The sequence below is a fragment of the Vanellus vanellus genome, assembly GCF_965231255.1.
Source record: "Vanellus vanellus genome assembly, chromosome: Z".
Taxonomy (NCBI): domain Eukaryota; kingdom Metazoa; phylum Chordata; class Aves; order Charadriiformes; family Charadriidae; genus Vanellus; species Vanellus vanellus.
Genome location: NC_138908.1, coordinates 64,846,928 through 64,861,496, shown reverse-complemented (window position 1 = coordinate 64,861,496; position 14,569 = coordinate 64,846,928). Strand labels below are relative to the sequence as shown.

The 14,569-nt window shown below is 37.7% G+C and overlaps 1 protein-coding gene across 1 annotated transcript; it reads left to right on the top strand.

Annotated features, from left to right (window-relative positions):
• Positions 1 to 99: 99 nt before the first annotated feature.
• On the top strand, positions 100 to 14,139 carry PPWD1 (peptidylprolyl isomerase domain and WD repeat containing 1; the record flags this gene model as incomplete). The annotated part of the gene is made up of 11 exons (XM_082498100.1): positions 100 to 265; positions 1,311 to 1,413; positions 1,877 to 1,977; positions 3,217 to 3,337; positions 5,723 to 6,170; positions 6,745 to 6,935; positions 7,438 to 7,627; positions 9,034 to 9,215; positions 11,865 to 11,946; positions 12,539 to 12,721; positions 13,774 to 14,139. 11 exons carry the CDS (start codon positions 100 to 102, stop codon positions 13,915 to 13,917), a joined length of 1,911 nt encoding a protein of 636 aa, XP_082354226.1. The 3' UTR covers positions 13,918 to 14,139.
• Positions 14,140 to 14,569: the final 430 nt, after the last annotated feature.

The window sequence follows — 14,569 nt, the reverse complement described above, 5'->3', positions numbered from 1 at the left end:
CGTTCACTGGCTGTCCCCTATCGGTACGTCATTTTTAAAGCGCCCGGCGCGGGTGTGGCGAAGATAGGGAAGCGTCGCGGAGAAGTGACGCTAGGCAGCATGGCGTCGTCCGAGTCGGAGCGTAAGCGAAAGCAGACAGAGGCGGTGGGCGACAGTGAGGAGGCGGCAGCGGCAGCGGCAGCGGACGAGGAGGAGGATGATGATGATGAGGAGCGCTGGGTTGGGCCGCTCCCGGGGGAGGCCGCACAGGCGAAAAAGAGGAGAGGTAACGGGAGGCGCGGAGCTTCCTTCCGCCCGCCTGCGCCTTCTCTGGGGAACGAGCCCGGCAGGCGCCCGCGGCGGGTCCAGAGCGGTGGGATCGCCTCCGGGCCTCAGGCCCCGCCGGGAGCGGCCCCGGCCCCAGGGTGGGGGTAGGGGTAGGGGGGCCGGGGAGGACGAGGCGGGCGGGAGCCCGAAGCGGTGTCTCGTACCTACAATGACTGGTCTGTGGAGGGGCCCTTCGGGCGCAGAACTGCAGACCGGGACACTATATTTTTGCTTCCGCTGTTAGACGCCCCCAGGCTAAGGGGCTCTGCTCAGAGGCGTCGGCGTTGGTGAGGCCCTGGCGCTGACAGCCGCGGAGTCCTAAGAGGATCCAAAGGGATCGCTGCCCTAAGCAGGGGGAGGAGGAGAAGCCTCTAGGCTGTGTTTTGACGCATGGTATTGGTGCGTCTGGCAACTCGCAGCTCTCTGGCTCGCAATGTAAAGTAACTGTGAGTTTAGCGGTGTTCAACAGCTGCAAACCTGCTGTTTCAGTAACAAATGTCACTGCGCAGGTATTAACGGCTGGGATGTAAAAATCAGAGGCGAAAGCAGAAAATCAGATTATTTTAGGTGGGCCAGCTAAACAATGAAATTGTGCTAGTGTCTAGAACTTAAGCCACAATACCTGCGTGGGACCTTGAATCACTTAACAACAACACAGACACATTTGGTTTTGGAAGAAAATGAGGTGCAAATGACCTGTTTTCTGGCAGTAACTTAAAAATTGTTGTATTGATTTTTTTTTGGTATACATTCAGACAGCCAAGATAATTGTTGCATTAAAAGGAGGCATCTGTATGGGTTAAAGCAGAATTCAAGTGGGTTTAGTTTACCAAGAGTCTGTAAGTGAGTGCAGTGGAAACCCATTTTATTATGTTTGCACAAAATCCTAGCATATTCATGACTTAAGTGGGAGTAAGCTATTCAAGGGTAAGTAAGAGAAAACAGTAGCTAAATATAACCTTATGAAAAAAATATTTCCTGATTTTTCTTTTTGTTTTGTTTAGTTCTTGAATTTGAACACGTTTATCTTGAAAATCTACCATGTGCTTCGATGTATGAACGCAGTTACATGCACAGAGATGTCATTACACATGTAGCATGTACTAAGTAAGTGTCTTTTTTTTTTTCTACTGTATCTCATTGTCAGAGATGTATTTGTGTATATGCTAGGAAGTTTTCATTGTAAAAGTTTAATACTGGAAAGTTACTGTGTCCAGAGGTGGTACTGTAAGGATTTTTTTTAAAAACTAAGTGCAAAGGAAAGGGCTTACTAGGAAGCAAGATAAAAATTGTTTAAATAGACTAAAAGAGGGTCTTAAAATCCTTATTGCAATGTGCAGTATTTACAGGAATAAGGGCAACTGACTGCATCTGAACAAAATATGATTCAGCAGAACTGCACAGATTGAGATGTTTGCTTTTCTGGGAGTGATAGTACCTGTTCAGATTGTCCCAGTAGTTTGTTTAAAGCTCATTTTCTATACAGTGTTAATTATCGTGGAAATTACTGCCCCGGGGTGGTGTGAAAGTGCATAATATGTGTTTTGTTTTGTTTCTTTTGTAATTGTAGGACAGATTTTATCATAACAGCCAGTCATGATGGACATGTTAAATTCTGGAAAAAAATAGAAGAAGGGATTGAGTTTGTTAAACACTTCCGGAGTCACCTGGGTGAGAAGTTGCTTTGTCTTCCCTAAAAGACCTCACTTTTTCTTCCCCCTTGCTCTTAGTCGTTTGAAGAGGGAGTGCAAATAAAGAGGAGAGGGGTTCTGTGTTTCATTTACTACAGTCAGGGATTAAATGATATGTACATATCTTCTTTGATTCTCCCATCCTGTTACATTTTGCTCCCAAACTGCAAGAGGGATAGGGTGAGAATAAAACATGTGGGGACTCCTCCTGCATAGATCCCTACATCCTTTGCATTGCCTTACGCCCCACCTGTAGGGAGAATGTCTAGAACATGAAGAAGCGGTTTATGTGAAAATAAGTGAACAAGGTACATAACAGGGGTCATAAAATCCAGAGAAGTTTAAAAAGATGTTACTTTAGTAAGGCTACTTTCATCCCTTATCTTTTTTTTTTTTTTCCCTGAAGTATAGAAAAAATAGTTATTCTCACCTGGAATTATTACAATTGTAGATTAAATTCTGCATCATTGTCATGATTATCATCTGAATTAAGCAATTAAGAATTAGTAATTTAAACTCAATTTTCTGAGGTAATCAGTACACATAGCTCTTCTATAGTATGTTAAGCACTAAATAGGCATGGACAGAAAGTTGGGTTCTGATTGCTATTAGAAATGACGGTATGCCTGATAAAAAAAACCTGATGTGCATACTGTTACAATAAGAAAAATATTGAATAATAGATAGTAAAAGTACTGTTTCTTTTTAGAGTTAGAAAAAAATGTTACAGCTTCTCATTATATATAGAAACAAAATGTGAGAACAAAGCAAAAGTAGTATTGTGAAAAACTTATGGAAGGCTCAGTTGCAGAGTATTTTTGAGTATTATGTGTGTTAATAGCAGGACTATAGAGTTCTTGTACTTTTTCTTCTTTTGAGAGATGCAAGCTGAAGAGCACATATTTTTTTACCACATCATAATATTGTTCTGAATTTTTTTAAGCGAACATTTAAAATGAAAATAATCGCCATTATAGTCTTTCATCTATATATATGGTAAGTAGTTCATTATCATGTACCTGATTATAAACAGTGATAGGATACAAAGTGCTATTTTTATTTTTATTTTTTAATTGAAGTCAGGTAGTTTTTTAAGTCAAAAAGATGAAGAAACAGCCAAGAAACAGGTTTAAACCTCTGTAGGGTTTTTTCCTGTGGAATATTGAAATGAAGGATGTCCCTTTCTTGTTTCTTAATAGTAAGTTAACTTTTTTAATAGGTGTTATTGAGAGTATTGCTGTTAGTTCGGAGGGGGCATTATTCTGTTCAGTTGGAGATGACAAAGCAATGAAGGTGTTTGATGTAGTCAACTTTGATATGATCAACATGCTGAAACTTGGGTAAGTTACTTAATTCTTTAAAATGTTTGTTTGGGGTTATAAATGGGAGTTATTTTGCTAGGAGGTCAGTCAATAATTTGAAGTTTTTGAGATCTTTCTCCCTTAAATGAGATGAAGCTTAGTAAGTTGTATTATCTGAAATGCCTCCAGTGGCTGGAGACTGCCTGTACGAATAGAAAAATTTGTGACTCTGTACGCAACAGTACATTAGTGGAGTAGGTCTGTGCCTTTCCTCAGTGTCAAATATTATGCACAAAGATGTGGTGTTTCTCAAAATACGTAGCTAGGCATATTTTTTTTCTGTTACTTGGCACTGAATTTAAAAATTACAGCCAACTAATAGTTCCAGTAGAGAAGGAACTTGGCCTTATTTGTTGTCATAGGGATAGAAATTTCATTCTTGTTAGAAAGAATAGTTGTTGTTTTCCTTAGTCTTGCTGTTGTAGGATTTCTGTAGTTATACACTAGGTAGCTAAAGAATCTGGGAGAAATAGGAACATACGTTATTGGAATTATAACAATGTCAGAGGAAAACAGCCCCACACTGTTACAAGGCTGGGTTTGGAGGGTTGGAGGATCAATGAATGTACCAGGAATGGTGGAAATACTGATGGTTCCACAAGCCTTTTAAAATTGGAAAACTTAGTCCACCTAGTCTACCATTTGTTGGTTAATTGTGAAACTCAATAGAAGTATAAACTAAAAAACCAAAAAAGCTTTTCAGAATGCCTATATAAAACCTTACGTCATCTGCTTTGCTGGTTATAGTTCTAGTATCATCCTCCAGATAATGTACTTAGCCTGATGTGGAAAAATTGTAGTTAGCCGTAGTAGCAAAACTTAATTTGATGTTACAATGGAAGGTGGTTTTTTCCTGTTTGAGAATTCAGGGAAAGCTGAGGTAGAATTTAAATCAATTTTGCTTCAGGGACACCCTGAGAATGCTACCTATAACATTTTTCTATAGTAGGTTCCCTGATTTATCTTTAAGTAGATTTTTTTTTTCTCAACCTCAGTAATCAAGATCCATATATTTTTTTCAGAGATAATTGGGTTTTACCAGACATGAACTCTTTATTGAAGAAGAGACCAGTATACAGCTGTAATATAAGCACTGTCCTGAATAGCCTTTTAAAATCTAGTGTTTGTTGCTGCTCTATCTTCTGCATTACTGTTTACTGAGCAGATAGTTTCTGTTGGCCTGAGAATTTTTCCATGGCTGTTTGCTCAGGCTTGCAATGGTTAATGTAGAATCCTAAGTTCTGTGTGGTCTTTTCAGCTCATGTTATCTTTGGTAGGGATATGCTGGCACATTGCAGGGTTGATTATCTTTGTCTCAAATTCTTCTGATCCTTTCAGTTCTAACTAATCTATACAATGTGGCTATCTGCAAATCCCCATGCTTTATGCTTACAGCAGTGATCCAGAGAAGGACAGCTGTTCCTGCAGAAACTTTGGATAGTGATGCATAGATCAACGCGACATTGTATTTATTTATTTATATATTTATTTGATCCTATTCTTTCTAGTGAACCTGAGACAGAGTTCTGGTTATGTTTCTCTTTATGGGAATCTTTACGAGACAGGCATTGAAAATCCAAATTATTAGTGTCTGACATTTGTCAGTCCTTCAGTAGTTGTTAGTTTGATTTGTGAAAAGATTCTAAATACAGGTTTCCTATGGAGACTCTATCATTTCTTTGTGGTCTGTCATTTAGTTTCTCAGTTCTGGTTCTCAAAGTCTTTGCTTACCAACTTTTTTAAAAACTGACATATTATTGCCCATATGTCTGGCTTGTTTTATTTGTAGAGTATGTTTTTGCTGGTAGCAAATGAATTCCTTTTTAAACACATTCAGAACACTTATTGAATATAGGGTGATTGTCTTAATTTTATTTGTATCACTCTTTGGGTTTGCGTTTGTTTGTTTGTTTGTTTTTTTCGTTTTGGCAAGACCTAGTTGGACTTTTCTGTGAGCGTATGGCAAAGATGCAGTTTTCATTTCTGCTGAAGCATTAATCACTTAAGAGATGAGAGGGAAATGCTATTGAGTTGTAGAAGTTCAGTAGTAATCATTAATGCCACTTGTGCTATTTAGCTGGATTTCCAGCCTTATTCTTCTTTACTCACTTTCTACCTTTGCTTTATATCACAGCCTCTTTATAAAACGATATGGGAACAACAGAAATTGGCTGAGCCACCCACTGAATTGTGTTGCTCGGAAAAGCTTGGTTATAGCACTGTTGAATTTTAGCAAGACTTGTAAATAAAGTTCAAAATTTGCTTCTGATACTTAATTTCAAGTTTATAGCACAACTTGAATCTTCTCTAAGTAACGCCAGTGCTTCTTTCTTTTATTTTCTCTCCTTCCACTCTTTGTTGCAGCTACTACCCTGGCCAATGTGAGTGGGTGTATTGCCCTGGAGATGCCATATCTTCTGTTGCAACGTCTGAGAAGAGCACAGGAAAAATATTCATATATGATGGACGAGGAAATAACCAGCCACTTCATGTTTTTGATAAACTCCATACATCCTCACTTACTCAGATACGGTTGAACCCTGTCTACAAAGTAGTAGTGTCTTCTGACAAATCAGGAATGATCGAGTACTGGACTGGTACTCCTCACGAATATAAATTTCCCAAGAATGTGTACTGGGAGTATAAAACAGACACTGATCTATATGAATTTGCTAAATGCAAGGCCTATCCATCCAGTATAAGTTTTTCACCTGATGGCAAGAAAATGGCCACTCTTGGGTCTGACAGAAAAGTTAGAATTTTCCGTTTTTTGACGGGGAAGCTCATGAGAGTCTTTGATGAATCTCTGAGTGTGAGTTTCGTCTTGTTTCTCTGTTTTTGAGGCTCTTTCTCTACTTACTTGAATTTACTTGCCAGCACATTCACCTAAGTTATCATCTGCTTCTAAGGCTGAGCTTCCTTGCTTTATTTTTCTTGCAGAAAAGGTTTTCTGTTTTCTTTTCCTTGTCTCTTATATTGCTTTGCCCCCAAATTAATTCTTACTGATCTGTGTTAGTTATGTAGTGAAACTGAGTTGTTGATTTTCATCTGTGTGTCCATTCTGCTAGATTACTTTTTACTAGACAGCAATTATGGAAAATGCCCATTTCAAATAACATAATAATGAATTAAATTTGTCACCTTCTAAGAAATTTGTTATCAGCTACACACTTTTCTTTCTTTGCTTAAGCCTAGTACTATGACAAGCCTATTGGGTCATTAAAATAGAGTATCACCTGTATTTATTTCAGTTCTTTGATAAGTTTGAGTGGAGTAGTCTCATTCGAATTCTGTATTTTCTAAGCATGTGGATCGGTGTTTTGCTGGATCAAAAGTTTAAAATGTGTTCATATAATAGTGATTTTTTTTTTTCTTTTGTTCTGTAGATGTTTACTGAACTTCAGCAGATGAGACAGCAACTACCAGACATGGAGTTTGGCCGACGTATGGCAGTTGAGCGTGAGCTGGAGAAAGTGGACGCAGTAAGATTAATTAATATAATTTTTGATGAGACTGGACACTTCGTTCTCTATGGAACAATGTTGGGCATTAAGGTCATAAATGTAGAGACTAACAGGTAAGTTCCAATGACACACGTTGAGGTAGATGTCTTTGTTTCAAAGTCTATATTCAGTCAAACTTGTAGTCTGTTTAAAACTTGATATGACTGTGGGGGCCTCTAATCTTTTTGTGTTGTTATTTGGGAGCATTACATTAGACTGTAGATAAGATACTCCCATGTTTTGTAATGAGTCGTTGAAGTTTAAAGCTTAGTAAAACGAGGAGAAAACATGGCAAGCATATATGTACTAAAAATGTGTAATTTATTAGTCTCCAACGAACTAGATGTGATAACGTAAAGGAAATGTGGATCATGCAGTTGGGATTTTATTACATAAGGAGGCTGACTAATAAATCACGTAGCAAGTTTGAGTAGAGAAGCATCATAAAAACAATTAGTAAAAAATTATTTTGAGAGGGTGTTGGAATTTTGCTTTGAGTCTTGCAGTCAGAAAGGAGATATTCTCTGACTGTGAAGAGCTAACAGTAGTTACACCTTTTTACATCTTGTACTTCAGGTGTATTCGTATCTTGGGAAAACAAGAGAACATCAGAATGATGCAACTAGCTTTGTTCCAAGGAGTAGCAAAGAAACATCGTGCTGCAATCACTATAGAGATGAAGGCATCTGAAAATCCTGTTCTCCAGAATATCCAGGCAGATCCGACAGTAATCTGCACAGCTTTTAAAAAAAATAGGTTTTACATGGTGTGTGTGGTTTCTATTTAAGTAACTCCATTCTTGTATTGATGTTTTCTCTGCATTATTTTTCCTTTTTCTTCTTGTACCTTTCCAGTGCTTTTTGTCTTGAGTATTTGTGAACGCAACTTTTCCAGAGGAGTCCCTTTATATATATTTATATAGAATTTTTAGCTTGGACTAGCTATAAATTGACTAGAAATAGCTTTAATTTTTTTCTTATTGCTCAAACAGTTACATAAACTTGGATGGTTTGGGCTGTCTAAAAAAAAAAAAAAAAAAAAAAAAAAAACCAACCCTCAAATAAGAACATTTTAAAAAACCTAACCGGATCTCATACTGATAAAGAAACAATAATTAACTGTACAAAATATGTAATAAAAAATAATTAAATTCAAAGCAGCATCAGGACATGGTAGCACCAAATACATTACGGGCAATTAACTAACACAGGAGTCCGCTTCCTGTTCACAATTTAGATCTTAGGTGAAATGCAATGAATAAGCCAAGCACACAAATAATTCCAGAGTAGTTAGTAGTTGATCTGGGATGTGATCACCATAGAGGTTAGAGATCAGTCTGTCTGTTGATACTTATGCTTGAATTTGATCATGTTTTCTGTTGGAGCAAGATAGTATACGTTCTAAAGCTATGTGTGGTTAGTGTGTAGTATATAATGGAATACACTACTCTGAATGATTTCACAAGCGAGGAAGAAAAATTAGACAAAGCCTGGAAACATGACTCACCATTACAGAAAACATGAGTTTGCATGCAGAAAGATCAGTGATTGTCATTTGATATGTAAGTGTAGTACTCAAGTGGGTGCTTGTGTACTTGTATATTTATTCTGTGTTTTTTCTGTAAGTACTATAAAAATTACATTTCTGAGCTTTCTAATGTTTTGAGTTAAATTTGCTGTTTTTCTGTAGTTTTGTATTAATGCAGTATTGGAATAAGAGGATTTAGTTTGACTTTGTAGTGAAACTATAAGTCCTATGATGAAACCTGCCAGTTTTGTCTGAATATAACAGAACACGCTGATATTCTCCTTTTTTTTTTTTTTTTTTTTTTTTTAATGAAAAGATGATGATCTACTGTGGGCTTTCTGTTGAAAAGGGGAGACAGTTTAAAGATAACAGATCGTAAAAAGTTGCTCAGATTTGCATGTAGTTGTACTGGAAGTTGTGATGGTGGAAATGCTGATAACACACGACGCTGAAATGCAAGGATAGACTGTCTATGAATTCTCTCCCTGCATTTCAAATCTAGTTGGGCATTTAGCAGGTTGAATAACCGCATTGATGACTTGGGTGGAGGGTGGTGAATGGTGTTTAAGATAAAGAGGAGGGGGGGGAAACAACCCCAAAACAAAGAAAACCAAACAGTTAACCTTCTGTTCTTTTGTTCTTCAGTTTACTAAACGTGAACCAGAAGATACAAAGAGTGCAGATTCTGACAGAGATGTGTTTAATGAGAAACCTTCTAAAGAAGAGGTCATGGCAGCCACTCAGGCAGAAGGTCCCAAAAGAGTTTCAGACAGTGCCATCATCCACACAAGCATGGGAGATATTCATATCAAACTTTTTCCTGTTGAGTATGTATTTGGTAGTTTTTTCTGTTATTTTGTTTTTCCTTCCTTCTGTGCTTTTTGGTGGCAATATCCAAGATTTAAATTTCAAGCTAGGAATATATTCTTCCCCTTTCTCTACTGTCCTTGTTTCCTGACAGTTTCTTAATACATCAAGCTAGGAACGCAACTCTTGACAAATACAAATAAAGTAGGGTAAAAATAGGTCTAAATAAAGGTTGGGGGGACAGGGTTTTTTTTTTGTTTTTGTTTTTTTTATTATTCTTGCTTTTATTTAATTACTGGTTCAGGGGGATTATTCCTTTCTTAACATTTGTTCTTTCCCTAAACTGCAGATGTGGATAGGTCATGATGCTCTTCTGTGTATGCTACACATTATTGTAAGGCAGTGCTGTTTGATTCCATCTTGAAAAAGAATGACATTGGCAGCAGCAGTAGGTTTGGCAACAGGTCTTGGTAAGCCAGAGGAATAGTACGTTTTGCAACTTCCAAACGTGGCTGTTCTACTTCAGTTTATGTCATTGCAGCTCCTTCAAGAGCAACATACAGTTTATGCCACTGTGTATATTGAAAGCCAGGCATATAATTGAAAAAGCATTCTACGGATGACAATTGCTAAAGTTAGTGTGTCAGCATCTCTTCTTTGTGAGGCTAATATATGCAAAGATTTTGTTACAAAGCAGTAAATTTATGTATTATTATAGATATATTGCTATACATTGAAACTTAAACCATTAAAGTGTAGTCCATGCGTCTCCAAAAACAAGTTCATGTTTTGTCATGAGTGCAGGTAAAGCAACACAACCTCGATTCTGAGCTGCAGGGCTGCTCATCTTTTACTGCTTTCTTCACCAATGTCTCCTTGCATCAGGCTGTAGTTTCTGGAATTCATAATTGTAGCATATAGGTTGCAGTAATGGAACAGCCCTTACCAGCGAGTTATGGGCCAAGCTACGTTATTTTTGACTTCCCAGTGCCAGTGTGTTCACTATATTTGCATGCATAGTATTGCTAGGTGCTTCACTGCAATGTTTTGTATGCAATTTTAAATTAAATTCAGTATTACCAGGCTTGGTTATTGTTAGGTTTGTTCTTTCTTGTTCTAGTATTTTCTCCCAGCTGAGCTTTGAATTTAAAATCCATTTAAGGTGAATGTAATTAAAAAATCAAAGACGAGCATATAGGATGTGGCTTTGTATGCCCTTGAAATCTTTGGCCATGTGCTTGTTGAATAAAGTTGTGAATGACTACGTACGGCTTGGCAGGAACTGGGACTATAATCTTGTCTGTTCTGTTACTGATGTCATTAGCGCTCTTTTTCACAAGATGGTTTAGAATATCACTAATCCCAAGCTAGTGTTCCTTGTCACAGCTGAAGTAACTCTACAGCTATGGACTCAACTTGGCTATTTTCTCATTTGCTGGGAAAACGTGTGTGACCGTGTAAACCTGTCAATGTAATCCATTTTATAAAACCAGTGGAAGAACTATCACAAAAAATTTTCACTCTGGTAACAAATCTCTCGGAAGTAAAAAAAAAAAAAAAAGTCACAGAGGTGAAGGGGTGGGTTGGTTGTTTTTTTTCCCCTTTTATTCCATCAATATTCCACCTGCTTCCAAACAATGTTTGTGAGTAGTTTCAGAGGAGGTAACTGACTCTGCTGACTACAAGTTCTATAATATTAAAACGCTTTATTTTTAGATTTTACTTCTTGTATGCAACACTGGAGACCTTACATATATAACTTAATAGAATTACAGAGGTAAAGGAGTGAACAGCTTTCTGCTTATGGAGCATACACTCCTTAATTGATTTTGTAAATAAACTATGTAAGTAAAAAGCAGGGGAATGACCATCTAATCGGTGGTGCCTTGAACTAGGCTTTGAAGAACAGATTTATTTCCTGACTGTCATGGTTTAATCCCAGCTGGCAACTAAGCCCCTCAGAGCTGCTCACTCATATCCACCACAGTGGGACAGGGAGAGACTCAGAAGGGTAAAAGTGAGAAAGCCTGTGGGTTGAGATAAAGACAGTGTAATAAGTAAAGCAGAAGCCATGCATGCAAGCAAAGAAAAATAAGGATTGCATTCACTGCTTCCCATGGGCAGGCAGGTGTTCAGCCACTCTAGGAAAGCAAGACTCCACCATGTATAATGGTTACTTGGGAAGGCAAGTGCCATCGCTCTGAATGTCCCTCCCTTCTTCTTCCCCCAGCTCTTACTGCTGAGCATGGTGCCATATGGTATGGAATATCCCTTTGTTAGTTGGGGTCAGCTGTCCCGGCTGTGTGTCCTACCAATTTCATGTGCACTCCCAGCTACTCGCTGTTGGGGTGGTGAGGAGCAGAAAAGACCTTGATGCTGTGTAAGCACTGCTCAGCAATAGCTAAAATATCCCTGTGTTACCAACACTGCTGCTGCTTTCCTGTGTAATTATGCAACTTTGTACTCCTCTCAAGTTTTTGTGCTTCCAGCTCTGGGTTTGAGTTGGTGTGGATTTTTTTTTTTCTTATTTGATGAAAGCCCTTTCTACAGTGTGCTGAAACACTGCTCAGTACAACAGGATCTTAGTCTCAGCTGAAATCTTCATGGCCTTGCCACCATACAATTAAGTTATTTATTGTAGCCTGTTATTTTCTGTTACACAATTTTAGGTGCCCCAAAACAGTGGAAAACTTCTGTGTGCACAGCAGAAATGGTTACTACAATGGACACATATTTCACCGTATCATCAAGGTAATTTGTAAAAAGCTAATTTTCTATTGGTTTAGATAAAGTACCTTTGAGGTCAGTCCTCTCTGTTAATCTTTTCCTTTCCATTTTGCACAAAGGATTTCTGGAATTGCTTCAGAGTTCTCTGTAAAGTCTGAAGAACTCTGAGGTTATAGACAGCTTTATCACTTACTGAAGTTGTTTAATAGTTGTCAGTTCTACAGCTGCCAAGGTGGAAGAAATATGAAAATTGAGACAAAGATTAGTTCAGCAATCCTACTTGAATTAAGACTTTGTCATGTCAGAAGGCATTTCTTGTGAGGCTTCTTATTTCTGTTGCACCAGAATCAACCTGATACAGCCTAAGTGTTTCCATGATGTACAGATAGTCAGATTTCTTGTCCTTCACTAGCAGGAACAGTGAGTAGGCTCTCCTCCCCCCCCCCCCAAGTACTCGATTATCACTTAAAGAATGCTCTGTCCCTTATCCACAGCATTTTAACACTTATATTTTGTTGAAAAGTTTGAAGTAAGATTAAAAAAATGTCACCTGGCATAAAACATTTTTGCTTATTTATTCTATGTGCTGCTGTCATAACATTTAATTTCTGTGCAGGGTTTCATGATTCAGACTGGTGACCCAACTGGTACAGGAATGGGAGGTGAAAGTATTTGGGGAGGAGAATTTGAAGATGAGTTTCACTCGACTTTACGACATGACAGACCATACACGCTCAGCATGGCTAATGCAGGACCAAATACCAACGGATCCCAGTTTTTTATAACAGTAGTGCCAACTGTAAGTAGTAAAGCTCAATTTAAGGCCTGAGATGCTAACTAGATAGTAGAAATATATTTTCTTCTGATGGTAGAAGTAATACAGTACTATCTAAATAATCTCTTACTGTTATTTTGCAAATAAATTATGTATACTGTGTAGGCTTCACTGAAACACTCCTTTAAGAAATAGAAAAGTATTTTTGTCAATAGTGACCAAGAGGCCTTTTGTCTTTAATGGGAAGAAAGGCAACATCAAATTCTTAGTAAATCAGACATGGTTGCAATTGCTTATTACTGAATATTTTGTGTTAATATACTGATTTAAAGTTTATGGAAATTTAGCTGTTGCTTAGATTGTTTTAAGTTTTTGGATATGGTGCCAGAATGATTCCTTAATATTGCCTAATTTTAGCTACACAAAAAAGCCAATATTCAGGTTTGAAGATTTCCTTTGACCTGGGTACAATTTGAGAGCCAAAAAAAGAAACTTTGGTATGTGAATGTAACAGGTACAAAATAAATCCTTTAAGGTAACACTTACAGAGACTGCATTCGTATAGCACTTACTTCAAAATCTTTTTTTTTTTTTTTTAAAAGCCCCCATGTACCATAATTTTGAAGGTTACTAAGTTATATATATCACAGTGCCCATATTCAGATTGCCAACTGAGCATACTGTATGGATAGGACTTTGAATTAAGTTGATTCTGGACTGGCACTTACAATTCAGCTGTGAAAATACCATGAAATAGAGAGACGAAAGAGCATTACTGTGAACTGAGAATACACTTTAAAATAAACTATGAAATGCTATCGCATTGCTAGAACTTCACCTCTGTAATACTTTAGAAAAAAATTTAGAAGGTGATGAGTTTAAATGCATATGAGTGTATTAGCCACACTACGTAAATATGAGTAAGTAAGTACACATTAGTGTTAAGTTTCATAGATGGAACATACAAGATGTATTCATGTTCACTTATTCTAGGTCAGCCTCTTTCTGGTTTGGTACATAACCTACATGCTGCTTTCTATTTTAATATGCTTTTTCTTCCTCTTGCCCTCAAACAGCCATGGCTAGACAACAAGCACAGTGTGTTTGGACGGGTGACTAAAGGAATGGAAGTCGTTCAAAGAATCTCAAATGTAAAAGTCAATCCCAAAACTGACAAACCTTATGAGGATATCAGCATCATTAATATCACAGTGAAGTAAGCCAGGAGTTGAAGGTTCCAGCTTAAGCAGAAAAAACGTGGCACGGTGGGACCCAAAAAGGGGACCCAGATAGAACAGAAACATTTTTGCTAATTCCTGGATATAAGAAGTGCCAGGACAGAGCAATTACCAGTTCTACTATTTCTAATGTACCTAAAGTGCCCTAAGTCTGTATTTCTGGTATCTTTGTATTTTAAAGTAAAAACATCTGCATGTTTCTTACAAAGTCTACTGTTTTTCTTGCATCTTGTCTATGCAAAACTGAAGATAAAAACCCACACCCTGTATCATAAAATCATCTGGGTTGGAAGGGGCCTTTAAGATCATGGAGTCCAACCATCAACCTAACACTGCTAAAACCACCACTAAACCATGACCTACATCATGATAGTGTTCATAAAATAGGATCAGGGTATAGTTTGTAACTCTTTTGTGTTTATTTGGATCTTTCATATCTAATTAATCCTTTTCACAGTATTGAAATCTTTGACAAGAGGAAAAGGTCAGAAATCCTAAGCTGAGTAAACCAATCATAGGTATGTGCATCAAAAATTAAATTAAATTGTAATACTGTTTGCTGTGACAAGGTATGTAATCTACCTCTGTCCTTTTAAAAATGGCTGTGCACGTCTCCTGTGTGCAAGAGCTATGA